Raw genomic sequence first — 27845 nt, forward strand, 5'->3', positions numbered from 1 at the left:
CCCAGGCCCGGATGCAGCAAAGTAGCTCCAAAGTGTAATTTTTCCACTAAATGCTTTACATTTGGTGTCAAGTTCTTCTCAGGAAATCTTGTCTTTGGTTTTTGATAAACATGTGTTCTGATTATGTGGCCAAATAACTGTCTTTGCCTTGTCTGCCCAAAGCACATTGTTCCCAAATTCCTGGACTTTGCCTAGGTATTCATGAGCAAATAGGAGTCTTGCCATGAGGTTCTTTCTGGACAGTAAAGGCTTTCTTCTGGCACACTTTCCATGTAGATCTTCTAAGTTGTACAGCTTCTAATGGTAGACTCATACACTTTGACATCAATAGTGGAGAGAGTTACCTGTAGATCACATGATGAAATTCTGAGATTTTTAGAGACTGGACTTGCTGGGAAGGACTAGCCTGGGCAACTTGCCAATTGTTTGAAATCTTCTCCACTTGTAGATGTTCTTCCGGGCAGTGGAATGATTGATGTCCAATTGTTTGGCAATCTGTTTTAAATACCTTCCTGGGTTTGTAAGCATCTATAGCCTGTCTGCAGCCTCAAAGTAGCCTTTTGATCTTGGTATGGAGATACCAAACACTTCAACAACAAAGAGCAAATCAAACTAAGTGTCTGAAGTTTCACAAGACAAACACCTCCCAGATTCTCTATAACAAAGTTCTAATCATTTGCACTGACCTGATATTTAGATATTTGAGGTAGTGATAAATATGGAGGTGTATTTACTTTTTCCACATGCAAAAGTTGCATTTATGTTTGTTTAAATTATACAATGGACTACAAAATATAAATTCTACATGATATTTTTTATAACCCTTCTTTCTATCTATCAATATTATTGAAATGAAGATCAGACACCCGCATGTTGAAATACATTGAAAAGGTCAAAAAAAATATCAATGGGGTTTACTTACTTTTTCACATGATTATATGCTTTGAGAAAAACAAAGGTATGAAATGCATTAGTGTGTAATAAAATTAAACACTATCAATTTAAGGCACATAGAAAACAAGAAGCAAACACTTTTCTTGTTCTGGCATTTCTCTCCCTTTGTCTGAAAAGTGGGTAGCATTCTGTATTTTACTAGTGATTCACATTCAACCATATTCTTCTCCCCTCCCCATTTCTTCAGATTAACTTTCCACAATAGCAAAGCTCAACCTATCAATTTGGGAGAATATCCTTCCCAACATGGTACTTTCCACAGCAATCTGCCTAGTCCAATTCTCTGTGCTGCTGTTTGGTGACAGTAGTGTACAAACAGAGGCACAATGGATCCATATTTGCACAAAGAGATAACACAATCCTTGTTCTGGTTTGAGATAGAATGGTATCCTCTGCCACAGCACTACAGCAATTAACAATGTAAAGTTCTTCTCCCAGATCTTAGTGTGATTCAGTCAAAACTGAATTTGCAAGATAATTAGAAAATCAAGAAGGAGGCAGGGAAAGGCTGGAAAAGCTTCCCAAAGGGATGATTATATCAACATGCTTTTGCCTAGATAGCCCAGGACTAACTATCCTGGCTGGCAGCAACTATTCAGGAATTCAGACAGTGCTTTCTCTAGTTCTATCACAAGATTAGGCATTTAGCTGAAACATTAGTCATGCAAAGTAAGTGCTCCCCAACTGATCTATTTTTACCTTTCTCACAAAATGGCCAAGGAGACCTTCATTATGATCATGGGTATGACCAAACTGCTGGCTTTATAGTTCACAGAAGCAGAATAGTATAATCAAGAAAGTGTCAGTGAATACAAATACCGTAAGTATGTTTAGAATGAGTGGCTTAAAATTGCCTCCTCTGGTTCAAACACAGCTTCCATATTATGTTGATTACTATCTCTTCTTTTTTTTTTTTTTTGAGTGATGGCCTTAGTTGAAAGCAAGTTACAGCTGGAATATTTGCATGTTAAGAGCTTAGCATGGATTCCCCTTTGCCTTGTGCTTCCAGGCTGCTAGATACAGATTTATTTTTATTTTTCCCTTTTCCTCCTCTTTAAGATAATAACCCCAACACCAATTTTTTTTTTAAAAAAATCCCAATTTACACATTTTGCTAAATCATGCCTTATTTAACCAAAGTTTATTGATTAAATCAAAATTGGCTGGGTTCTCAAATAATTCTAAGCTAATCAGAATGAACTATGAACTATGAACTATGGTGCTGGAGAAGACTCCTGCGAGTTCCTTGGACTGCCAGGCTATCAAACCGGTCAGTCCTAGAGGAGATCAACCCTGACTGCTCTTTAGAAGGCCAGATCCTGAAGTTGAAACTCAAATATTTTGGCCACCTAATGAGAAGGAAGGACTCACTGGAGAAGAGCCTAATGCTGGGAAAGATTGAGGGCAATAGAAGAAGGGGACGACAGAGAATGAGGTGGCTGGATGGAGTCACTGAAGCAGTAGGCGTGAGCCTAGATGGACTCCAGAAGATGGTAGGGGACAGGAAGGCCTGGAGGAACATTGTCCATGGGGTCGCGATGGGTCGGACACGACTTTGCAACTAACAACAACAACAATCAGAATGTCTTGAGTTCACACAGCAGTGCTAAACGTAATCCATACAATTCATGTTAATGTGATATATGACCCATGTCACAGGCACTAAAATACAAAGTAATACACTTATGAGGATATGGATACTTGCATACACATATGCATACATGGCAAAGGACCCACATGGCTAAGAAACAGTGATACATAGACATCCAGATAATATATACACAGAAACAAATATCAACTAAAAACAGACACAAACATGCCTATATTGTTAAGTCAGTGATGGAGAGAATGGCAGCAATGGAAGGATGTAATAGATAAAAGTCTTGGACATCCCAGGGGGCTGACATGGTAGCCTGGAATTAAAGGGAAGGCTGGGGCAGGGGGCAGAAAAAAAATGTGGAAAACAGAAAGACAGGGGGGAAATGATACAGCTGCAGCCCTCATATCAGATATGCTAAGAACAAGATTTGTAATAATTGTGGTAAGTAGAGCAAGAATCTTTTCTGCCCCAAACGTTGTAATTTTTATAACAATTTTTATGGAAGTTTAAAAAACTACTAAGATAAATAACTAATGCAAACTAAGAATATTCAGAAGCTATAGCTGGTGCAAGAATGGCCCAGTAAATAGTAAACAGATAAATAACTAATGCAAACTAAGAATATTCAGAAGCTATAGCTGGTGCAAGAATGGCCCAGTAACACCACTGCTGCAAGCTGCACTGGTTACCAGTCTGCTTCCGGGTACAATTCAAGGTGTTGGTGATCACCTTTAAAGCCCTTCATGGCATGGATCCAGGTTACTTGAGGGACCATCTCACCGCAGTGAGTTTGGCTCATACCACTCATGCCAATAGAGGAGGCATGCTGTGCGTCCCGTCAGCCCAATTATTCCAGCTGGTGGGGTCCAGGAGGAAGGCCTTCTCTGCTGTTGCTCCCACCCTCTGGAACGTTTGCCTCCCCAATGTGAGGTTGGCCCCAAGCCCCCAACCCTCCTATCTTTTCATAAGGACCTAAAGACCTGGCTCTGCCAGTTGGCTTGGGGCCCCAGTGGAGCAACAGCACTGGTTGACTGAATAATAATGGATGCCACCTACTCCCCCCCACTCCGCCCCCACCCTCCCCATGTGTCCTTGGTTTTAATGTCTGATTTTAACTTTTTAAGTTATAACCGTATATGTAACTGTAAGCCGCCTAGAATTACTGTATGGTAAAATGGGCGGCCAATAAATTTTATGAATGAATGAATGAATGAATGAATGAATGAACAAACAAAAAAAAGTGCTGAGAGAAAAAAGGGGTGAAGAGATAGACAGAAACAGATACACACACGTATAAATATATAAAGAAATGACATCTCCCTTCATCGACAAGTACAAGTTCAGTAACTTATGACCTTCTCTAACATTCAATCAAAAAACTCTTCATACCATATCTCATCTTTTATCTTGTAGCAAATAATACTCATCATTCAATCTTTATCAGCAGGTCCATTAAACGTTACCAGAAATAACTTTATATTTAACCCTAAACAAGTAAATCAATTTCATATTCCTTTACAAAATCACTTTTGATTTTTTCTAAAAAGGCAACGAAAACCTCTTCCTCCCATATCTTATAAGTGTAAACATATTTTAAAGCCTCATCATTCAAATTTAATAAAAAAAATTCCATTAAGAGCTATCAGGAACAACATAATGAAATTTAATTCCTTCAAATTTTGTTCCACAAATTAATTTCTTATCATCTTCTCTTCATCTCATGTCAGAAACTCCTTCACACATTTAACACCTTCCTTCAATTTTAATACCATAGCTTATCACTTTCTCTAAAAATGTAACAAAAATCTCTTCTTTCCATATCTTATCTATACACAAATCATTAAAGCCTCCTCATTCAGTCTTGGTCAAGAAAAACCCATTAAAATCTGCTAGAAAAAAATTATAAACATTTTAAGCTGGATCGAATAAGCCAACTTTGAAAACCTTCTTTATGTTTTAAAGGTCAGTGTTTACTTCTTTTAAGTAATATTCTAAAAGCTGGGTGTTTTTTTTTCATTCTCTCTCTATTTTTCTCAGGAACTCCTTCATAAGTATCACTTTTGTAAGTGCAAAAAAGAAGGTTGTCCAAGTCACTCCTCAGAGTTGAAATGCACAAATGCTGGGATTATCAAAGGTCTTATTATGAAAGACCACGGGGATAACATAAAACTATTCCAGCAATTAATCTCTTGAATTTGAGAGATTGAGGGCTAGGCAGTGGAACTACTCAGTGAGGCAGCTGGAGACATTGTCCCTCACACCTTCACCAATCTCAGTTTTCCTGACATAAAAGGTCATTTGAGTTTTAGCGTTCCAAATCCCTGAATCAGCCATAGTATCTAAATAGATTCAGTTGAGTAAGATTTTCAATGAGACCATCTAGGTCAATAAATCCAAGTTCACAGAAACTCTGCAATTGTAACTAAGCGGGGACTGCCCAAAATCTCCAAACAGGTTTAGTTTTCTCTGAGTAAAAATAAGTTATAAAACAGGGAAGAAAACATTACATTTACACTCACCAAGAATTTTATGATACTGCCTGGTATTTCAACGCCTTTGAACATTTTGCTTATTATTTCAGTCCAGGCTTTTTAGAAAAAGGCAGTTCTCTCAGCTGTGCAAATAGTTACTGACTACTTAATCCCATTGAGCTGGACAGAAGGTCAACTATGCATGATGCTCAGCAAGGCATCCCCCCTCCCGCTCCCTTGGTAAAGGCAACTGCAATAGGAGAAGGTTCCAATACCAAAACATTTTACTTAATCCTTAAACAAACATGAATGCAGATTCTATTACCTCGCTATGGTTTTTAATTCTTCATCAGCCTCTTGGATCTTCAAAGAATAGTCATCTGCAAGTTTATAAAATTCAGAAAACACAGAAGCCTTCAGATCAGGATAAGGACACTCCAGCTCCAATAACTGTGGTGGAATTTCAGGTGCAAATGTAGTCCTTTCCTCTAAAGTACCTGCCAGGGACTATAATAAAAAATAAAGACATTGGGACTATCGGCTACATTCTTGCTAATCTAATTAAAATCACTTTTTAAAAAAATATCGAATAACTTACTCCATCTATAAATTCCTCAAGCTCCTTTTCCAAAGCTATTCTCTCCAGATGAAGCTTTCCCAGAATTGCTTTCTGTTGTTTCTTCACAAACTCTATCTAGTTTTGAGAAATATTGTATTAGTGAGTAAAAGTAGACTGAATGTTGTTAATTTTGGTCCTGTGTATTGACAAAACATCACATTGCTCATTGATTCTATTTTTATATTTTTATTTTTATCCTATCTCTTTTCAAAGAATTCATAGCAGTATAAATACAAAAAAAGTTATCCCTTTTTGTATCATCACAACAACGCTATAAAGCAGGTTAAATTTAAAGAGCTAGCTGGTTGGTGATCCAGATTTTGCCTCAGTGGGAATTGGACCTAGGTTTATAGCCCTAACCTTTCTGGTTCTTTCTTATATATTTTATAAAATAAGGTAAGACTGACATACAACAGTATAAAATGCTAAATTTGCTAATGTAACATGCCATTAAATCAGTCTGACTCTGAATCCAATACATTAAAGTGAAGTCCAAAGAAAAAAAATAATTAGGATCAAACAAAACTTCCTAAAATAGATCAATACTTGATTCTACGAAAATCCCAAGATTAAGGCATGCAACCAGATGCACAGAGTCATTTTCAGAGAACATTATGTGCATTTCTGTTATACAAAATGGGGAGCATGTAGTACTGACTATTTGGACTGAAAAATATTATTCAATCTTTAGAAATTGCTGTATGCATGTACACAATTATCACTCACAATTTTTCTAGAATGCACATGTATTTATTTTGTATAGGTAAGACCAAGATTTTAACAAACAAGTCAGACTGAATTATAATATGTAGAGTTTGAACTTCCCTGCAAAAAAGCTATGTAATTTGTTCTGAGAAAAGTAAAGAATAAAAAGTCATTGTATGTATGGACTTATCTTTACATCTAATTACTTCTAGTTAATTATAATTTCAGTGTCAGAGCGACGACATCCATTGGATGTCATTGCTCTGACAACTGAGAATCAGCACCCATTTTTACTTTTGCTTCTAACATGCCTTTCCTATTCTTTTAGAGTTCAGATGTAGAAGGAGGGGATGGGATGAATGCTTGAGGGTTTAGCTAGCCATAACAATGCAGAAGTGTGAAAACTCAAGGACATGGTCTGATAAGATTTTGGCGGGCTGAGAGGCCAATGAGAAAAGCCCGAGTCTTGCGTTAATTGGGGGATGTGATTTATGACAACATTTGTGGGATGGGAATTGCAACTTGTTACTTTGTATGGGGGGGAGGGAATCTCAGTTTTGGGTTCAACTGTGTAAGTGCTGATACTTTGTTTCCTAATAAAATGTTATTTAAGGAAGAATTCTTGCCTTGAAGTTCTTTTACTGGTTTCATCTATCGGAACCATGACATTCAGCCTATGTATTCCATAGTACAGTGATTGCGAACCTTTTAGAGACTGAGTGCCCAAACTGCAACCCAAAACCCACTTATGTATCATCCAGTGCTGGGTGGGCGTGGCCTATTAGGTGGGTGTGGCCAATTTGGTGGGCGTAGCTGTGGTGGTAACGGCAGGCTGGGTGGGACTAAAAAGTTCAATCAATCAATTCCAACTTTGCAAGATCTTTTTTTTCCTGCGAGAAGTTGAAATTGATTGATTGAACCTCTTTTTTTTGCCCACGGCGGCAGAGGCCTAAAGCAAAAAGGTTTTGTAAAACCCAGCTGAAGGCCTAGGACTGGGGCGACAGGACGCGTGCCCACAGAAAGGGTTCTGCGTGCCACCTGAGGCACGCGTGCCATAGGTTCACTACCACGGCCATAGTAAATCAATGGCCAGCCTTAACATTAACATCAACTAGACTATTCCTACATATCTCTGTGCATTCCACCCCCCAAAAATTTGCCCATTTTATATAAAAATCCAAGACCTGTGTTTACAAATGCTGATTCACTGTCTAGATTGATTTGGATTTGTGTTTTAGGAATTTGTTTTCAAAGTTGAAATGTTTTTGAAAAGAATGAGGAGAGATGTGAGAAAATATGTCCCATCAGCAAACCAACATGACCAACAATAGGAGTGACGAGATTTATAATTTATTTGAAGGATCACAAGATTTATCATCATGGACACAGAAAAAAAATCATGGTGTCCAATCTCAAATCTATAGGCAGTGAATGATGGCACCAGTGGCGTAGCGTGGGGGGTGCAGGGGGGGCCGGCCGCACCGGGCGCAACATCTGGGGGGGTGCACTCGGCGACGAATTCCTAATTTGCATTTAGAGGTGCAGATTGGCACACGCAACTTTCCTTTTCAATCTGGATCCTAGTTTTTGGTCTTGGGGCTTTGCATGAAGGGTGACGGTCCTTTGCTGTTCCCGCTTGGAGCACTTTAGCATTGCTCGGCGGCGCCCCAGTCGCCCCCTCCCCGCAGTGCTTCAGTGGAGGAGTTAAGCGCAGAGTTTTTGCGCCTAGAGAGGAGAAAGGGGGGCTGGGAATCCAGCTTCCTGCCCCTCCATCTCCCCTTCCTGGTCTCTCGATGCCTCTTACGCCAGGGCTGCGGAGGTTCCCCTGGTGGGGGAGGGGCGCCAGGTGGGCAAGGAGGCTCCGAGAGGGGGAGGGCAATCAGGAGGGGGGAATCCCCGGGGGGGAAGGAGAGGAGGGATTCCTATGGCGGGGGAGGGGCGCCAGGTGGGCAAAGATGCCGCGAGAGGGGGAGGGAATAGGAGGGGCGGGAAGGGGAGGAGGGATTCCTGGGAGAGCCAGGTGGGTTTCCCCCAGTTGCGCCCCCTCCCCTTCCGAGTCTCCGCCTTTCCTCGCGAGTTTTTCTGCTCCGTGGGAAGCGCTGCGCCTTCGCTTCTCCTCCTCCTGGGTTGCGGCTTCCACGAACGGCTCTCCGATCCCCTTCAGATCCTTCCCCCAAGACCCCCTCCTGCCCCGCAGCCCCACCTCTTGGCGCAGCCCAGCTCCCCGCCTGGGAGATCCTGGTGTTTCCCGGAAGGTTGGGCACCCCCGTTCCCATGTTCGGAGGAAATAAAATAATTTTAGGTCAAGTGACAGGTCTGGGAGCTCTAATTGCCTCCACTTCTCTGAGATCGTTCTCAAAACAACTCAAATGCAACTGATTGATGTTGAAAGGACAGTGGGAGATCCAGGGAAGAAAGGAGGAATTTGTTTTATGACTTTTACAAGCAAAATGTTAGAACTGGATTTCCCACTTCTGTACCCACATGGCTTTTCAGTACCGTATTCTCTTGGAGGAAAAAATAAACCCAGGAGTTTCTCTTGTTGACTATCAGAGTGGGGCAGTTGACAGATACAGAAATGAGCAGGCACTGTGTAACTTACTGTAAATAAGAAGCTGTTTGAGGCTTTATAGAAGTAAAATAGAATATAGATTATTAACAAAGTGCTTTGACATTTTAACTTTGCTGTTGGTTCACCTGTTAACTACTTTGCCTCTCTATCTACCAAGTAGATTAAGGTCAAATTGGTTGTAAATAGAAGTAGAACTTCATAAATTTTGGGCCTACTTCGTAAGGGAAGGAAAGTAATATTGCTCCAATATATTTATGAATATTCAAGTGGAGGAGAATAATATATGTAAATCTGGTTTTGTCTTATTGATGCACATATTTTCCTTCTATTTGAATGTTCTGTATATCCTCCGCTGCGCCGCCCGCCTCCTGGCACAGCCTCGGGTCCCGGCACTTCTGCCGCACGTGAGGGAGGGGATGCCGGACCTTCCCCCTTTTCCCGGGGGAGGCGTGGGTGGGGGGTGCGGCGGACGCCCAGGATGCGGGGCTCCCTGTGGCAGACTCGAGTGCTAAAATCCACGGGTTAGGGGGCGCAAATTACTTGCCTTGCCCCGGGTGCTGACAACCCACGCTACGCCACTGGATGGCACCCCGAAATACAATACAAAAGATTATGTTCAGTAGCATGCTATCTCTCAACATGGCTAACAGCAAACAAGATTAAAGTGTCAGAGGGAAAAAAGAAAGAGTTTTAAGAAGCTGTATTCTGAAATTAGTACTATGTCACATATCATACTCTGATACCTTGATTGAACAGCGTATTTCTTTAATAGTGCAAATATAATGCAATTGCAATAATATCAGTGAAAATAGGAGAGAAGATCATCCACAGTAAGGAAAGACCATCTGCAGCAGCACTGAATAACTAACCTCTTTTAATACAGCATCTGGATTAAATTGATATTCCACACTTTTGCTGCTGGTTTGCATTTCCAATAGTCTGTACCTTAAATCTTCCCTTAGCTGCCAGACAGGTTGCACTGTGTTTGCTTGAAATGTATCCAAGCCTTTTGTTAATTTATATCCTATTAAAAGTTAAATAGAAATTAGGGGTGTTGCTCAGTTAAAGAGCTAATTAATAAGAGTTTGTCAAATAATAGCTTATATTATAGAGAAGGAAATTTACATTTTCTCTTCTTGTCTCTAAAAAGAATAAGAAACCCAGGATCCCAGAAAAAGAAGGGACTGAATACAGCATAATATTCATAGTGTGGTATGTATAGTATAAGGTGTAGGTCTTTTTCTGCTGTTGTATTATGGATGGTTATTGGAGAGAAAGGGCACAGGAGTCCATAGAAAAAAGCAAAGACTGTTCACTTAATACTCATGCCAGCTGATACTGGATTTATTTCTAGTTATAGTTTATTTGATTTATATACCGCCCTTCTCCTTGGTAGGACTCAGGGCGGTTCTGAGAGGAAAAGTTTCTTCTTAATGGAACTCAGATGAAGAACACAGAAATATGAAATTTTGTATTCTTTGACCCACTCTCCTTCTTAATCCTTATATTCTTCTTATCTCTCCTTCTTACCAATAACTACACAATTTAGTTTAATCCAGAAATTGACTGATTACTTACGCAAATCCCACAAGTCGAAAAAACATTCATTTTCTTCATCAAAGAATGTTTGAATTTCAGATTCTAATTTCTGCCTGCAATTAAACATTTCAGGTCAAGTAAAATATACTCTTTTCCCTTGTACCCAATTTGTGTGTATGTGTGTGCATGCCAGTGTGGGCGTTTTTGGGTCACTAGGCTTTTCTGATTCTTATCCCAATTCTTCCTTCATGTGGGAACTCTATTGGTAGTTTTAAACATATTCAGAATAATCAGAATTTAGAAGCAGATTTAATTCTACCTAACCAGCCTGTTGAGGGACACGGTGGCTCAGTGGGTTAGGACGCTGAGCTTGTCAATCAGATGGTCGACAGTTTGGCGGGTCAAATCCCGAGTGCCATGTAACAGAGTGAGCGCCTGTTACTCATCCAGCTTCTGCCAACCTAGCAGTTCGAAAGCACGTAAAAATGCAAGTATAAAAATAGGGACCACTACAGTGGGAAGGTAACAGCGTTCCATGCGCCTTTGGCATCTAGTCATGCCGGCCACATGACCACGGCGACATCCTCGGACAAGCGCTGGCTCTTCGGCTTTGAAACGGAGATGAGCACCGGCCCCTAGAGTGGGAAACGACTAGCACGCATGTGTGGGGGAACCTTTACCTTTAACCAGCCTGCTAAGAGTTTCCAGGGGCAGCTTGCAATCTGTACATAGAAACTCTGTAGATATAAATGGGCCTGAGCTCTGGGTGCAATCAGGTCTATTTCTCCTCCCCAGGGGTTTTTTTCCATTCTTCTGGTTCCATAGACTAATAGCATAACTGTTTCAGGGTCATTTGAGGATTTTCCTATCTAAAAGAGCACTTTCCTTCAGACTCTGCATGTGAAGTTTTGTTCATCACTTTACCAAATTTTCAATTAATTTATTCAGCTTTATCACTTACCTGTTTCCATGCAATCTTTTGTGCTCTTTCCACCATACCTGGCAATGGCGTTTCAGCAGCATTTGTTCCTTGTTAATTTTTGAAGCATGCTGTAATTTTTTAATCTAGGTACAAAATTTAAAGATATTTTATTAATAATAAATGTTGTTGAGGCATCTATGAAGAAATAGCTAACCTTGAACAGGATTTATATTTGATTATCCTTGAAAGTCAGTGGTTCATAAATATTTATTTAATATCTTCAATTGTCTTTCAAGATTGTGTCCTTGCCAAAAGGCCTCATTAATATCATAATATTCTAAAACATGTTAAATTTAAATGGTTTTAAAAGAAAGTCAATGGTTCATATCTATTATTAAAAAAACATCTGTTCAATAAACTAAGATAATGTATATACTGACCATCTCTATCTCATTTTCTGGCAGCTGCAAAATATGCCCAGTTGTAAAAAAAAAAGGAATTTAAATAAAATTATTTATACCAAGTACAGTATTGTTTTTAAGATTGCAATTTTTTTTTATAGATCGATGGATACAAATCTTGTAAAAAACTTTTATAGCATAGTAAATGGTATTGAATATACTTTTGTAGTTGTATCTATATTTTTATTCATTTATTTTCTATATTTCATTTATTCTATATTTATTCTATATAGAAATGAAACGTGTAATTAACTGATAGTCATGAGATTACAGGTTAGACAGAATTTATAGCTCCACTCTGTCATTTTCTGACTTGCAGTTATGCAATTAAAAACACCCTCAGAACTTTTTTCACAATGTTACATTAATGAAAAATTTTGGAAAATCAAAAGTGATTTTTTTGGTATGAAAGAAGCCTGATTCTGGTGATCACAAACTACTAGGCTAACTCTATGCTCCTATTTTTAGGCAGAGTGCACACACCATATGAAGTCATGGTTTGATTTAATATACTGTAGATGAACTATGGAGATATATTTCGCACAACACATTGTCATAAACTGTAGTTTATTAACCACAAAGGCTGATCCATGTATCACACTAAGCCAAACAGATTAACTATTGGCTAAATCAGGGGTAGGCAACCTCGGCTCTTTTATGACTTATGGACTTCAACTCCCAGAATTCCTGAGTCAGCATTCTGGGAGTTAAGGTCCATGAGTCATAAAAGAGCCGAGGTTGCCTACCCCTGGGCTAGATCAATATGTTAAATCAAACAGTCCATCTACATATTACTAATGTGTGATTTTTTTTCAAACAATTTGGTGGTAAGGTAAAGGTAAAAGGTAAAGGTTCCCCCGCACGCACATGCATGCTAGTCGGTCCGACTCTAGGGGGCGGTGCTCATCTCCGTTTCAAAGCCGAAGAGCCAGCGCTTGTCCGAGGACGTCTCCGTGGTCATGTGGCCGGCATGACTAGATGCCAAAGGCACACGGAACGCTGTTACCTTCCCACCGGAGTGGTCCCTATTTTTCTACTTGCATTTTTACATGCTTTTGAACTGCTAGGTTGGCAGAAGCTGGGACGAGTAACAGGCGCTCAACTCTGCTACGCGGCACTCGGGATTCGACCCGCCGAACTGCTGACCTTCCGATCGACAAGTTCAGCGTCCTAACCCACTGAGCCACCACGTCCCTTTGGTGGTACTTTATGCAAAATAAAAGTCCGGCTTGCATATTACTACATTTCCATATGACTGAATGGAACTCCTAATATAATCACAGAATTTTGCCAAAGTCTTTCTACAGGTATTTAAATCTGAACCTAGGGGAAAATATTAGGCAATGTGTTCCAAAGAACAACAGCAAAAACTTTCAATTTTATTTATCACTAAAATTCCATTTTCTCCATAATAAACTTTGAATATTATTGCCATGTGTTCATTTGGAATGGTAGAGATACAAACAGGATGAATAGGAATATGGCTCACTCTTGCACAGTTACATTTATTTCTTAACAGGGAAACAGCTTAACTAATATATATTTCTACTGCTCTGCTTAACTTACTCTGCTACTTACACTACATTTTCCTATTCGTCTACTGCTTTATTTTCAGAGACTTTAAGCTTTTTGTAGCTTTGGGTATTGAATCAAACCATTAAACCATCTTCACTAATATTTGCAACTGCTTCTTTAAGTGCTGCTGAAATCATTTTAGCCATTAACTTGCTTTCGCTTTCAGTCAAGGGTTTTACAACCTTTTTAGTCTACCAGTTATCAGCAGATACTCTAATTTCCCCCCTCTCTTACACACACAAACACAAAACACACACACACACATACAGAACACAAACACATACATACACATCAGATTACTTTTCAGACTGGATGAGTCACAGTTTTTCTCAGGCCACTCTTAGAGCAGCTGCCTCCATTGGCCTCTTAAGTCTCCCAACATTTCAATTCTTTGGTCTCCTGCACTGTCTTCTCCCTAGACCAGGGTTCCCCAACTCCTGGTCCATTGACCAGTACCAAGCCACGGCATGCCAGCAACTGGTCCACACAAACAAGCAATGCCCCATCCGCGAGATGCAAGCAGCACACAAAGCCATGCACCCTCCGGTCTGCGCAAAAGCCTCTCTCCATGGAACTGGTCTCTGGTACCAAAAGGTTGGGGACAGTGGTGGGATTCAGCCAGTTCGCACCACTTTGGCAGAACCGGTAACTAATTTTTTGTTGCCCAGGCCCAGAACGCACTTCTGAAAGCGGCATCCACACAGAGAACCAGTTGTTCACATATTTGAATCCTACCACTGGTTGGGGACCTCTGTCCTAGACTTATGTTTTCTTTTTTCCAACAAAACTATGGTCTCTGAGCACACACAGACAAAACTACAAGAATGCCTTTGCTTATATTGGGGTTCTTTTCAGGTGAGCAGGTTAGTACAGTGGTGAAAAAAAATATAGTAATTCCAATGGTTTCTACAACTGTTGTGAATCAACTTGCCAGAACTTATCACTATCAGAGAGACTATTACTTTTACTTTACTTTGGCTTCCAAGCAAGAACATTAGGAAGGATTAAGTCATACTTCTCTAATAGACATTGATGGGAAAGAACAGTTCATATCCACCAAATTCTTCTAGACAAACTTCCCTCCACAACCATATCCAAATTAATGGTTCCTCTGTTCAGCTTCCTCTGTTCCTGGACGAAACTGATTATCTGGACCCATACCAATCGGGTTTCAGGCCCGGGTACAGCACGGAGACGGCATTTGTCACGCTGATGAATGATCTCTGGCGGGCTCAGGACAGGCGTTGTTCCTCTGTCCTAGTCCTATTAGATCTCTCAGCGGCTTTTGATACCATCGACCTTGGTATCCTGCTGTGACGTCTCAGGGGGTTGGGAGTGGGGGGCACTGTTTTACGGTGGTTCTCCTCCTACCTCCTGGGCCGTTCGCAGTTGGTGTTGACGAGAGGGCAGAGGTCCTCAGGGGTCGGTCCTCTCTCCCCTCCTGTTCAACATCTATATGAAGCCGCTGGGTGAGATCATTCGTGGTTTCGGGGTGGGGTATCATCAGTACGCTGATGATACCCAACTTTTTCTTTCCACCCTGAACCAACTCAGTGATGCCCTCGACGTGATGTCCCGTTGCCTGGAGGCGGTTCAGGTTTGGATGGGAAGAAACAGGCTCCGACTCAATCCAGCCAAGACTGAGTGGCTGTGCGTATCGGCATCTCGAGTGAACCACTCTTCTCCATCGTTAATGATGGGAGGTGAGGTGTTACCCACCATCGATAGGGCTCGTAACTTGGTCGTCCTCCTGGATTCACGGCTCAGTTTGGAAGATCATATAGGAGCTGTGACCAGGGGGGCTTCTGCCCAGGTTCGCCTGTTGCGCCAGTTATGGCCCTATCTGGACCGGGATGCCCTACGCACAGTCACTCATGCACTCGTGACCTCCCGGTTAGACTACTGCAATGCTCTCTACATGGGGCTGCCCTTGAGGACCACTCGGAGGCTTCAGCTGGTGCAAAATGCAGCCGCGCGAGTAGTAATGGGAGTGTCCCGATACTCTCATGTAACACCTCTTATCCGCGTGCTGCATTGGCTTCCAGTTGCCCTCCGGGTGAGATTCAAGGTGCTGGTGATGACCTATAAAGCCCTAAATGGCATGGGCCCGGATTATCTTAGGGAGCACCTGCTACCAGCATCAGTTTCCCATCATCCTGTGCTCGCCCACAGGGAGGGCCTCCTTAGGGTTCCACTGGTTAGAGATTACCGGCAGATTATTCCTAGGGGGAGGGCGTTCTCTGTGAGTGCGCCCACCCTTTGGAATGAACTGCCGATGGAGCTTTGGACTGCCCCCGACCTTCGCTCTTTTCGCCGGGACTTAAAAACCTGGTTGTTCGAACTGTCTGGCTTGGACTGAGGGATTTTAAATTTTAAAGTATTTAATTAAATTATATTAAATTAATTTCAAAATTTTAATTTTATTGTTACTAGGAATTGTGGACTTTACTAATTTAATTCTATTTTATTCTTTTTGTACTGTTTTAATTGCCCTGTGAACTGCCCTGAGTCCTTTGGGAATAGGGTGGTATATAAATTCAATAAATAAATAAATAAATAAATAAATAAATAAATAAATAAATAAATAAATAAATAAACTTGGGAGTGTGTGAGTTCTTGCCTAAATGTCCCTCTTGTAACAATCTGCTTTTATATAGAAATGTTTAATATCAGATGTAATGTATTGCCTCATCTGTTTAAATCACTTGCTTTATGTCTAACTGCTTGCTTAATGGCTGACCTACTTTTGTATGTTATGTAACGGTTGCTGGGCTGAGCTAGACTTGCTGTCTCTAGTCTGTTAAGTAGGTTTGGGGCGGGAATCTACTACTTTAAATCTATTGGTTGCCGCCTAGAGTCCAACTGTATAAATAGCTGAGCAGCAGCTATTAGCTTGCTTCTGTTATGTTCTGACTCTGAATAAACTTGTTACTGTTTGAACACCTTGTCTCACTTAATGCCTGCAAGAACTAAATATTTAACATCAGATATGGCTTAATCTAAGTCTTTTACTATTTGTAGTAAGTAATATCAAAAGTGACAGATGCATCTACAGCCTTATAACCAAAGTTATATGCACAGGAATGAAAGGGATCCATATGATAACCAAACCAGAACTCACAGTTTATTAAGAATTATTAGTTTCACAGGGATAAAACTGTTATGCATAGCCTTACAACAATGAATCTATAGATTTTCCATACTCTATTTAGTGAACAAAGATAACATACTTCTTTCAGACTATATTGCTACCATGGCTACTAACATCCTTGCATTTATTTATCATAAGGAATAGATTTGTTGAGATTAGCTCTTTTGGATGAAAAAAAATATAAAGGTAGTTCTTGACTTACAACTGTTCATTTAGTGACCTTTTGAAGTGACAACAGGCACTGAAAAAAGTGATTTATGACCGTTTTTCACACTTAAGACAATATTCCCACAGTCACATGATCAAAATTCGGACACTTGGCAACTGGCCTTTATTTCTGCAGCATCCCAGGGAGGGTCCAGTGATCAGCTTTTGCGACCTTCTGAGAAACAAAGTCAATAAGGTGTTACTACCTTAACCACTGCAGTGATTCACTCTACAACGATGGCAAGAAAAGGTATAGAAGGGGGCAAATCTCACTTAACAAACTGTGATGCTTAGCAACAGAATTTTAGGCTCAATAGTGGTCGTAAGTTGAGGACTACTTGTAGAAGCCTTATCCAGTGAACTGGAGATGAAATACTTAATAGACAGTGTGTTATCATTCCTTTGTATTCATACCAACACTATTTCATTCCATTTTTTTAAAAAAACAGATTAAAATATGTTAAAGAGATCAAGAGGTCATTAACTGTTTTAATATACGGTATATTTGTTTTACAGAAACAAAATGGATTGCATTTCTACACAGCTGATTTTCAGGTAACAGGGATTATCAGTCTCCATCTGTCATTTTATATGCTAAACTTGTTTATATGAATAGCAGAACTCTTGGTTTCATTTTTAGAAAAACTCTCTGCCTAACCACTTACCACTTTTCATATGCTTGCTACAGATTTTTATTACACCATGCCTCTTTTTTATTATTATGCTATATAGGAACTTATTTTCAACGACAAACAGTTTTTGGACTGTCCCCGATGGAAATATTTGTGAAAAATGAAATACTAAGGGATAAAGAGTTTACTTTTAAAGCTTGCACGTATTGAACTGCCTTTGGCTTTGCTCTTCATTGAGAAATAGTATCTGCCATGTTATGGAATATCCATTCTAGCCTTTCTCCCTTGTCACTTCTTTGGATAATACAGCTGTGGGTTTTTGCAAGAATTAATCTTTTAGTTTTTATGGTGTGGTATCCAAAATCTGTAAATGTCCTTATAGAATAGATAGAAGGCTCTTAATACCATAAAAGACAAGGTGCAGCAGCTTCACTTTTCCTTCTTTAATGGATTTTTAATGCAAAGTAAAAAAAGAAAAATGAAACAGAAGTGGGAAATTCAGAAGAGTTACAATGAAAGTGATATTGTCTAGATATCCTATCAAATTCTATGCACAGTAAAAGCCTCATCTTAAGTCACTTTACGTATTTTATTGATTCCGAAAGCCAAGCGTGGTTTCCTATATGTATTTAATTACTATTTATCCGTCTGTGTTACCTGCTCAGTGCAGAAGGACAGAAATACAACATCTTCCTGCTACTGTGCACCTCTGAAATGACACACTTCCACATTCCACCTCAGCCACTTTTTAGTGGAAAACACAGGGATGGCTCTTACTACGCTGTGGGCATTCCAGAGAGAAAATTCATGAACAATATTATTATTATCTATTATAAAAGCTATTTTAAGTGATTTCCAAAATATAGAGCATACACTGTTAAAAACCAAGAAGTTAAAAACACAATTAGACAGGTAGTTCTCGGGTTACAATCACAGTGGAGCCCAATATTTTGGTTGTTAAAGGAGACATTTTAAAGTGAATTTTGCCTCCTTTTATGACCTTTGTTGCGCACTTAAGTGAATTACTGCAGTTGTTAAGTTAGGTTAGTGACACTGCTGTGAAGCGAGTCTGGCTTCCCCATTGACTCTGCTTGTCAGAAGGTCGCAAAAGGGTATCACGTGACCCAGGGAAAATGCAACTGAGTCAGTTGCCAAAGTGTCTGGATTTTGATCACATGACTGGGGGGGGGGAAATTCTGCAATGGTCGTTAAGCGTGAAAAATTATCATGTCACTTTTTTTAAGTTGCCGTTGTAACTTTGAATGTTCACTAAATGAAGTTGTAAGTTGAGGACCACCTGTATAACAGCCAAAGGTGACAGAAAATGAAAACAGTAGAAACAAAATCCATTCACTGAACATTCCTACAAAAAAGATTTAGAAATAGCATTCAAAAGATAAGATAAGATAAGAAGATAAGATAAGATAAGATAAGATAAGATAAGATAAGATAAGATAAGATAAGACAAGACAAGACAAGATGATAAGATAAGATAAGATAAGATAAGATAAGATAAGATAAGACAAGATAAGATAAGATAAGATAAGATAAGATGATAAGATAAGATAAGATAAGATAAGATAAGATAAGATAAGATAAGATAAGATAAGATAAGATGATAAGATAAGATAAATCTTTATTGTCATTTTTTACTGTGGGCATAATGGCACACATCAAAAATGAAATTTAGTTGCCCACTCTCAAAGTGAAACACATACATGACACACACATAAAACACACTACATACAACGTATGTATAGACCCACAGCCCTACATATACGTAACAATAAAATATTAAATACTATCCATCTTGAATATATAATGGAAGGAGGAAGCTTGAGAATTCACAAGGTTAATGCTGTGTGGAATGAAACTATGGCTGAATCTGGATGTTCTGCTACAGATACTATGAAGCCTCCTCCCAGAAGGTAACAAGGAAAACAGAGCCCTAAAAAGATGCAACAGTACAAGTTTTCCTTTCTCTCTCAGAATTTCCTGCTATGTCAGTTTTGCACTTGAGCCACACATCAGAAATAGGAGAAATTCCCATGCCTGGATTTTTATTCTTTATGCATGAATGCTTCTTCAAGTACTTGGTATTGGTTTGGTACATCGGGGGCTGATAATGATGATCTTTCATAATAGCATAATTATTGTCTCTGAAGCAGACTATCTCAATCCTGGCAAAAGAGATATATTCTGAAGTCTACGATGGAGCAATTGCAATTGCATAAATATAGACTGAATTTACACTGTTTTATTTTTTATTATTTTTTTAGAAAAATCCATTAAATTATATAAAATGGAATTGGACTGCTGCAAGCTGCCTCTAAAGCAAGCAACCATGTAATCACGTACTTACCATTAGCTACCAAGACCCCATCAAAAACAACCACCTGGTGCTGAGTCTAATAGTGGTCTTTTGAAGCCATTTCCTCCTTCATAACTCATTCATTAGTCAGCCTCCAATGGTCATTAGAAACAGAATATCTTCACTGCCATGCCACATACTCCTGAAATTCTTCAAAACTCCATCTACTCAACTAAACCAACAGCAGCAGGCACGTGACTGGGGTCCTCCACTGAATTTGGCCCAAGTGGAGAATTCAAAAGATAACATCCAAGTGCTAGCTAGAGCAAGAGATCTTCCAATCAGAACCATTAAAACAGCACACCTGAGCTGTTTCTGCCAAGAACAACACAATTTGCTTCCTACTTGTAACAAAAGAGACCCATGTTGATCTGTCTCTGAAACAGAACTTCTACACAGCATCCATGTTTGGGCATGAACCTCTCCAAAATAGTGATTCCATGTACTGAAAGATTTATGGGAAGGAATTATTTCGTACATCCTTAATAAATTATATCTCTCGGTTCCAAGACAAAAGCAGTAGGCAATAGCATTTGGCAAATATATATCTAGACAGATTTTTTAAAAATATATGATTATGTTTTAGCATCACTCTAACCCTCTTTTACACCTATTAATAGATAAAAGGCCATTGTTGAATCCACTGTGTTCTCAACTTTCCCAAAAGAGAATAGCCTGTAGAACTATCTCATACTGAATGGGAATGTGAAATAATTGAAAATGAAGGACTGTATAGGTCTGTGGTGGCAAAGCTATGGCACAGGTGCCCCAGGAGGCACACAGAGACCTTTCTGTGGGCATGTGCGCCGTCGCCCAGTCCTAGGCCTTCATCTGGGTTTTATAAAACCTTTTCGCTTTAGGCCTCCACCACCATGTACCAAAAAAAAGGTTCAATCAATCAATCAATTTCAACTTCTCGCGGGGAAAAATGTTCTCGCAAAGTTGGAATTGATTGATTGAAGTTTTTAGTCCCACCCAATCTGCCATTACCACTGCAGCCACGTGCACCCAATGGACCATGCCCACCCAATTGGCCACACCCACCTATTGGGCCACGCCCACCCGGCACCCGATAATAAATAAGTGGGTTTTGGGTTGCAGTTTGGGCACTCGGTTTCTAAAAGGTTCGTCATCACTGGTGTAGGTAGCTGGTTGAATAAATGCTGGCACATGAGCAATAAATGGGGAAGGCTAGAAATACGTCAACAGAAAATCCTTAACACATTTTTCTAAAGCACCCGCATATTTGAAAACAACTGTTGCTTTCAGTTTCTTCTATTCTAAAACCGAGCAGCTCCCACTGTTTTCCTGATTACATAAAGCAAAAATAATTTGCTGCTTGCCCCTATAAGTGCCAATTCAGTAAAATAAATTAAATTAAATCAAATCAGTGAATTAAATTTTCAGAAGTGCTGGCTTCAGTATAGTTATGCTAAATGAACGGTGCTGATAGGGTCAGTAACATGAAACAAAAGTACCCTTAGAGAGTAGTATTTTGTGTGCTTTCCTTTGCTTTATTCTTTCTTGTCAATCAAAAATGGGGTTGTTGTTTTTTGCAGCCATCTCTGCTTTGTAAGTAGGAAGAGCCACTTAACTGTAGCTGGTACATCTGTTCTAAGTAAAACAGGAAAAAAGGCTATGGATATAGATACACAGACAGACAGATGAACCAAAGAGATATTAGTATATGACTTTTCATTAATATTGACACTAGCAGCTTCACTGTTCTGTAATATAGTAATGTTTTTCTTGCCAATATACAGAGGTGAAATTATAACTTATATATTTTGGCTGTGTGTATTATAGAAGGGGTGGTGGAGAAAATCAGAGAGAAGGATGCCATCAGCTACTCCATTTGAGAAAGTGACACATCTTGCTGTAATCTGCAGCCCCACCCCACTCCACTGCCGCCCCACACTTTCCTACTATCTCAGTATCATGCATTTGAATGGCACTCAAGTTCTGAATATCAGAATTGTTGTTATAGCAAAAGTGAGACCATCCTAACAGGGTTAGACTGTTCTCAGAGGCAAGAGTTCTGGCAGGGATACACAAAGAACTGTAAACTAAATCGTATGTCCCCACAGATTGCTGTGCTGCAATTCATAAGAGCTAAGCAATCACAGCAGTTGCCTGGTCATTGTGTTTCTTACTGAAGTTAAAGGACAAACTCTTTCCTGTTTACACATAACAATCGTTTTCGCTGCAACCTGACCTGTCCCAAGTTATGGAAACCTACTGCCTCGTATATTATGATTGCTAATTATACCTTATTCAGATTTTAAGCTCCTTACAGCATTCCTCTATATGAAAAGCTAGGGCGAAATATCTTAAACAGAACCTAATGGCTGCTTATTAGAACAGCCTATTAACTCATTGTGAAATCAGGGGAGGCCCTCATATAGTCAAACCAGCAGTGTCATTGCACAAAAAGCAGGTAATGAACAAGCTCAGGTTTCCAAATTCACGAGGGAAAAAAAGTCTTTTTGTAAAGAGGAAATGAAGCTAAGGGAAGAAGCAATTCAAAAATGTCCAGTGAGAATCAAACGTGCGTAATACAACACAGCATGTTGGTCGATTCTTAAAAGGGGAAGAGTGAAGGGAACCTAGAAACCGAATGGAATATTTAGAAAAGAATATGGTTCATTGACGGCACCCTAAACAGGATCAATCTGAGCTGCAACATTTCATGGCAAGCCCATTTATTTGTAAATATTAAGAATAAATCAATTAAATGTAAACATTGTTGTTCAGAGGAATACAATCCTGTAATTCTGAATGCTGAGACCTTCCACAATATAGGGATTGTGTAATATAGAAAGCTGGATTAAATGGACTAAGCTGAGCTCTTTATTCAATTTACCTTTGATAAATGGGCAATTCACAGTGACAAGGAAGCAGTTTCAAATGTCACTATGTTTTTGTGCTGAAAATGCTTTGATTATATTTTTCTTGTGCTAGTTATTACTTAGTCTATGTTTTTACTGTTAACTAGAAAGTTAACAAAACTGAATAATCATGCTCTTATGATTTACTACATGAACTTTTTACATTTCCCAGAAATAATCATCTCTGTAACCTTTATGACAGGAAGGGAGGGAGGGAGGGAGGGAGGGAGGGAAAGGAAGGAAGGAAGGAAGGAAGGAAGGAAGGAAGGAAGGAAGGAAGGAAGGAAGGAAGGAAGATTTGTTGTTGAAATGTTCATCATGATGTCACAATGCAAACTCAAGTGCATAAATGCATTGTGATACTGCATGCAGGTACATAAGATACATTGCAATTCTGTGATACATGTTTTATTGCTTTTCTCCAGAGAAGACAAGGGCAAACCACATTCATATTGTTGCCAAATCTCCATAGTTGAACTACATGTCCATGTAGTCTCCAGAAGCCAACCGCAATTCAAATAAGTTTTAGTTTTATTCTGTGTTGCTATATTATCTAATAATTTTATAACCTGCTTCAAACAGAGGGATAGAAAAGACAATTGAGTAAATAGAAGAAAAGGAAGGTTTAAAAAAGTTTCAAGTAGCATTCACAAATTGCACATATTCTATAAGCGTCAATACTCAAAGAGATATTATTAATTAATGGCACAAGTTCAGATTCATTGATAAAAGATTCAGTTAAGTTTTACAATTCAATTGTTAATTAGCAATCATTGCTGACTTCCTGTTTTCTTCCACACTCTGCCTAGTGGATAGTAGGATATACTTCAATGTATGCTAAGGTGGGAAATCAGACCCCCACAGAGAAAGAAATATTTATGGGAATATTAAAAGGCAGAAGAATCTTAAAGGCAGAAACCCCTCTCAACTCTCTCTGCCCCAAACAGAAACCAGGTCTGCAGAAATGCAGATGTCAGAAAGATTACAGCCAGGAAGCTGGGATTAGAAAGACAAAGATGTCTAGAATCAACAATCCCTCACACCAAAAAAATCCAACACAGGACATAGCCATCAGTCACACCCCCAGGGAAGCAGGATATGACCTTTGGGACATAATAGGATTAACCCACCACCATCAGAATACCTGAAAGACACATTCAGACTCAGATTGAAGTTCATGCCACAGGAACGACTCCAAACAAAAGCCCAAGAAGGTATAAAAACCCACCACTCCCTACTACAGAGGTCTCCAACCTTTTGGGCACCAGGGACCGGTTATGTGGAGAGAGCTTTTTTCATGGACCAGAAGAGCGTGGTTTTGTGTGCTGCCTGCATCCCGCAGATGGTCTTTGCTTGTTTCTGCAGCCAGGTTGCTGGCATGCCGCATCCCAGTACCAGTCCACGGATCAGGAGTTGGGGACCCCTGCCTTACTACATGTGGTCAGCTTTCCTAGAGCCATCTTTCTGTCTGGCTCTGCTCTTTAATAAACCACAACCTTCTTTCTAAAGCAGTCTCCATTTTGTTTATCCCCAGCTTGGACTGGACCCTGATGAAGATTTCTCTTTCAACACTACTATAGACTAGATCTCATGGAATATTTTTCATGAACAGCTAGAATTGCATATAACAGTGATGGCGAACCTTTTAGAGACCGAGTGCCTGAACTGCAACCCAAAACACACATATGTATCATCTGGTGCCAGGTGGGTGTGGCCCATTAGGTGGGTGTGGCTGCGGTGGTAACGGCAGACTGGGTGGGACTAAAAAGTTCAATCAATTCTAACTTTGTGAGATCTTTTTTTCCCCAGAAGTTGAAATTGATTGATTGATTGAACCTTTTTTTTTTTGCACACGGCAGCGGAGGCTTAAAGCGAAAAGGTTTTATAAAACCCAGCTGAAGGCCTAGGACTGGGGCAATGGCGCGCGTGCCCACAGAGAGGGCTCTGCGTGCCACCTGTGGCACGCGTGCCATAGGTTCGCCACCACGGGCATATAACATCCATCATGATTGACAGATTCTTACCTTTAAAAGGATGTTAGCAGACTGTAATTTCTTCGCTTCAGTAATTGCATAGAGTTCTTCATAATCAACAGGTTTGTACTTTGAACTTTTAAGCCCATTTTTCACACGAACAACCAAATTGTCTAGCAGAGGCATAAAACAATTTAGATTGTTCAATAAAATTAAATATTACATTGTAAGAAATTTAGAACATTTGAAGCAAACAAAAATAAAAATGATAGTTTAAAAAGTGTGACATTAGGAGGAAAGTTTACATTGGCTATACAGTTTGTTTCTCTAAACAAAGTTGCAGTTTGTGAAAATGATTGTTACAAATACAAAATAAGAGGAAGTACTCTTTAAGGTAGCTGTCTTGTCCCAGTTTTGTGACCCCACCCCCCAAGACCTGAGGATGATAGCACCACAATTGCTCAGTTTTGATATTATACTAGGTATAAATGTATATAGATATAGCTATAAATATGAATACAGATATCTAGTATCCAAACGTTTTGAAGTTCTACATTGAATAAACCAAAACTACAAAATATCTAACTCAAACAGAAACATTTTTGTTTTGCTTCACCTCAGTTGTATTTCTATTTCATTTCTAGGCCCCCTATTTACAACCAACCCTTACCTGTAAGAAATGTTGTATAAACCTGATTTAGATTATTAATATTTGGTTCTGTCTAAGCACATTAGGTGAATAAGGTAAGAAAGTTGGATCCAGATTTATTCATACTTAATCTAAATGCTCTGACACTCATCCCATTGGTATAAATAGATCTGTGTTAAGCATTACGAACATTCAATCCAATCAATAGTAGAACACATGCCTTAAAGAAACCCATCATACTAAAATACATTGGAAAGCATCTAATAGAAATGAAGTAGCCTACAGATAATCAGTCTTGCAAATTGGTTCTGACTAGCTCAAAGAAAATTAACTTATACCAACATATCTACTTAAGGATGTATTGCAATGAATTCTCATAAATATAATTCATGATGTTTCAGAATCTTTCTTCCAGTTTGATAATGTCAATACTATACATCTTGATATTCTGACAAAACACATTATTTTAGCAATCTCAGCCTTTATTTTGAGGCAGTAAATTGCCAAACATGCTAATAGACATTAGCAAACATATGTCCTTATACTCATTTTTATATACTATCCAGTCTGTATCAGCAAACAATTTATTTAAGGCTGAGTGTAATTCTAATCACATTGCTTGGAAATCAGCTCCATTGGGCACATTATTTTCCCTCCTGACTTTCTCCTTCCCTCATTTGTAATCTATAGAGAAGTACAATAAAAACATTAATGGTTCCAAGTCTTTTAAAAGCACTGAACTTTTATTACTAAAAATATTTCTCCTCCAACATAGAGCAAAAGAACTATTGGCAGTTTAGAATGCATCTGCATAAAATGCAATCAACTCGTTAGGTCAAACTTTACAAATGATAAGCTCTACACAGAGATAATCCTTGACTTACAACCACAGTTGAGCTCAAAGCTCCCATTGCTAAGCCAGACAGTTATTAACTGAATCACTGCACTTAGTAACACATTGTTATGTGAATCTGGCTTCCCACTGACTTTGCCAGTGAGAAGGTCACAAAAGATGACCACTTGACCCCAGGACACCACAACTGTAATAAATACATGCCAGTTGCCAAGTGCCCGGATTCTGACCACATTACCATGGGGATGTTGCAACATTCCTGAGAAAAACAGTCATAGTTCACTTTTTTCAGTGTCATTGTAACTTTAAATGGTCACTAAACAAATGGTTGTTAAGTCAAGGACTACCTGGAATCTATGAGTAACCAAAATAATTAACCACATTGTAAGGAAAGCTAAAATACAGACATTGAAAAGAGACCAATCACATTTTTTTAAAAAAAATTACCTACCTATATTTCTATTTCTTTGAGTTGTAATAAATCCTTGAAGATCTCTTTCACTCATCTTATACTGTTGAAAAATAAACATATTACTTGTCAAAAAATGACATCTGTGAATATATTCACTTGATTTTTTTGTAAGCGGATTTATTTATACAGGAGTTCCTTACTGATATGAAATCTATTTCAAGGACAGTTATTTTAGTTGTCTAGAGTACATACATTTTATTTTATTTTTCTAATGGATAAAGTTTATTAAAAGTTCAGCCAAATGTGACGTTAAACTTCTGTAATAAAAACTGTTTACAAAATTTCTTGTCTGATTTTATTAATATTTACTTGCCCCAAATTCTCACTGAATCCAATAAGGCTTTCAACCAAATACACATACCTAAGATCACAGCTTTAATAATGAAGAATTCAACCATTTGAGAATAAAAATCATGAACCTTATATAAAATTTACAATGATATTAAAATCCAAAGATTAAATAAAAGCTACAAAGATACACAGAGAAGGGGAAAAAATACAAAATTGAATCTTCTCATGTTCCATATTTAACACTGCACTCTTATATATGGATTCCTTTCTATAACCTAATAACCTTACAAATCTTCAAAGGATTTCTTACTTTCCTCAATACCTCCATTTACAAGTATAAGACCATACACACAAAGCTGCACTCTTATATAAGAGACTGAGATTAATAACTTTGAAGACTCATTCAAGATGACTCAAAACTACTGGAATTTCAATACTTACGAATGATTAAAATGTTACATTAATAGGAAGTAAGCAAGTAACATGTATATTGACTGATGTTTGGAAAAAATACATCCCATAATTTTTTAATAGCCTACAACGTGAGTATCCAACTTTTTGGCTTACCTGGGCTGCATTGAGTGAAGAGGAATTGTTTTGAGCCACATATAAGATATATAATACAGTTGTATAACATAAAATCATATATTAATTTTAAAAGTTAACAGTCATGTGGATCAGCTGTCCAAGACTTCATATGCCCCTTGGGATGTGGGTTGGACACGCCTGGCTGAGAGTTTTATTTTATCTAAGTATATTCCTCCTCTTATACTTCATTCTGTACAATGGTGTGTATATCATGGAGCAACCTATTAAAACATTTTTCTTATTTAAGCTGTTAAGCATTACCAATCCATATTTTTAACTGAAATAACAAAATCAAGGCAGCAATCCTAATATCAGCAGGATTGGAAAACTAAGAGGAAACTCCATTTTACAG

The 27845-nt window shown here is 38.9% G+C and overlaps 1 protein-coding gene across 1 annotated transcript in view; it reads right to left on the reverse strand.

Annotated features, from left to right (window-relative positions):
• CCDC148 (coiled-coil domain containing 148) overlaps positions 1–26648 on the reverse strand; it is a gene marked incomplete at both ends in the record, with an annotated part of 130253 nt that extends 103605 nt beyond the window's left edge. Inside the window, 7 exons of the mRNA XM_083350458.1 lie at positions 5351–5532; positions 5624–5719; positions 9791–9945; positions 10500–10573; positions 11422–11525; positions 24692–24813; positions 26594–26648. Of these exons, the coding sequence (XP_083206584.1) occupies positions 5351–5532; positions 5624–5719; positions 9791–9945; positions 10500–10573; positions 11422–11525; positions 24692–24813; positions 26594–26648 (788 nt within the window). The remainder of the gene's footprint in view (positions 1–5350; positions 5533–5623; positions 5720–9790; positions 9946–10499; positions 10574–11421; positions 11526–24691; positions 24814–26593) is intronic.
• Positions 26649–27845: the final 1197 nt, after the last annotated feature.

Source organism: Vipera ursinii, assembly GCF_947247035.1.
Source record: "Vipera ursinii genome assembly, chromosome: 1".
In the NCBI taxonomy this organism is placed as follows: domain Eukaryota; kingdom Metazoa; phylum Chordata; class Lepidosauria; order Squamata; family Viperidae; genus Vipera; species Vipera ursinii.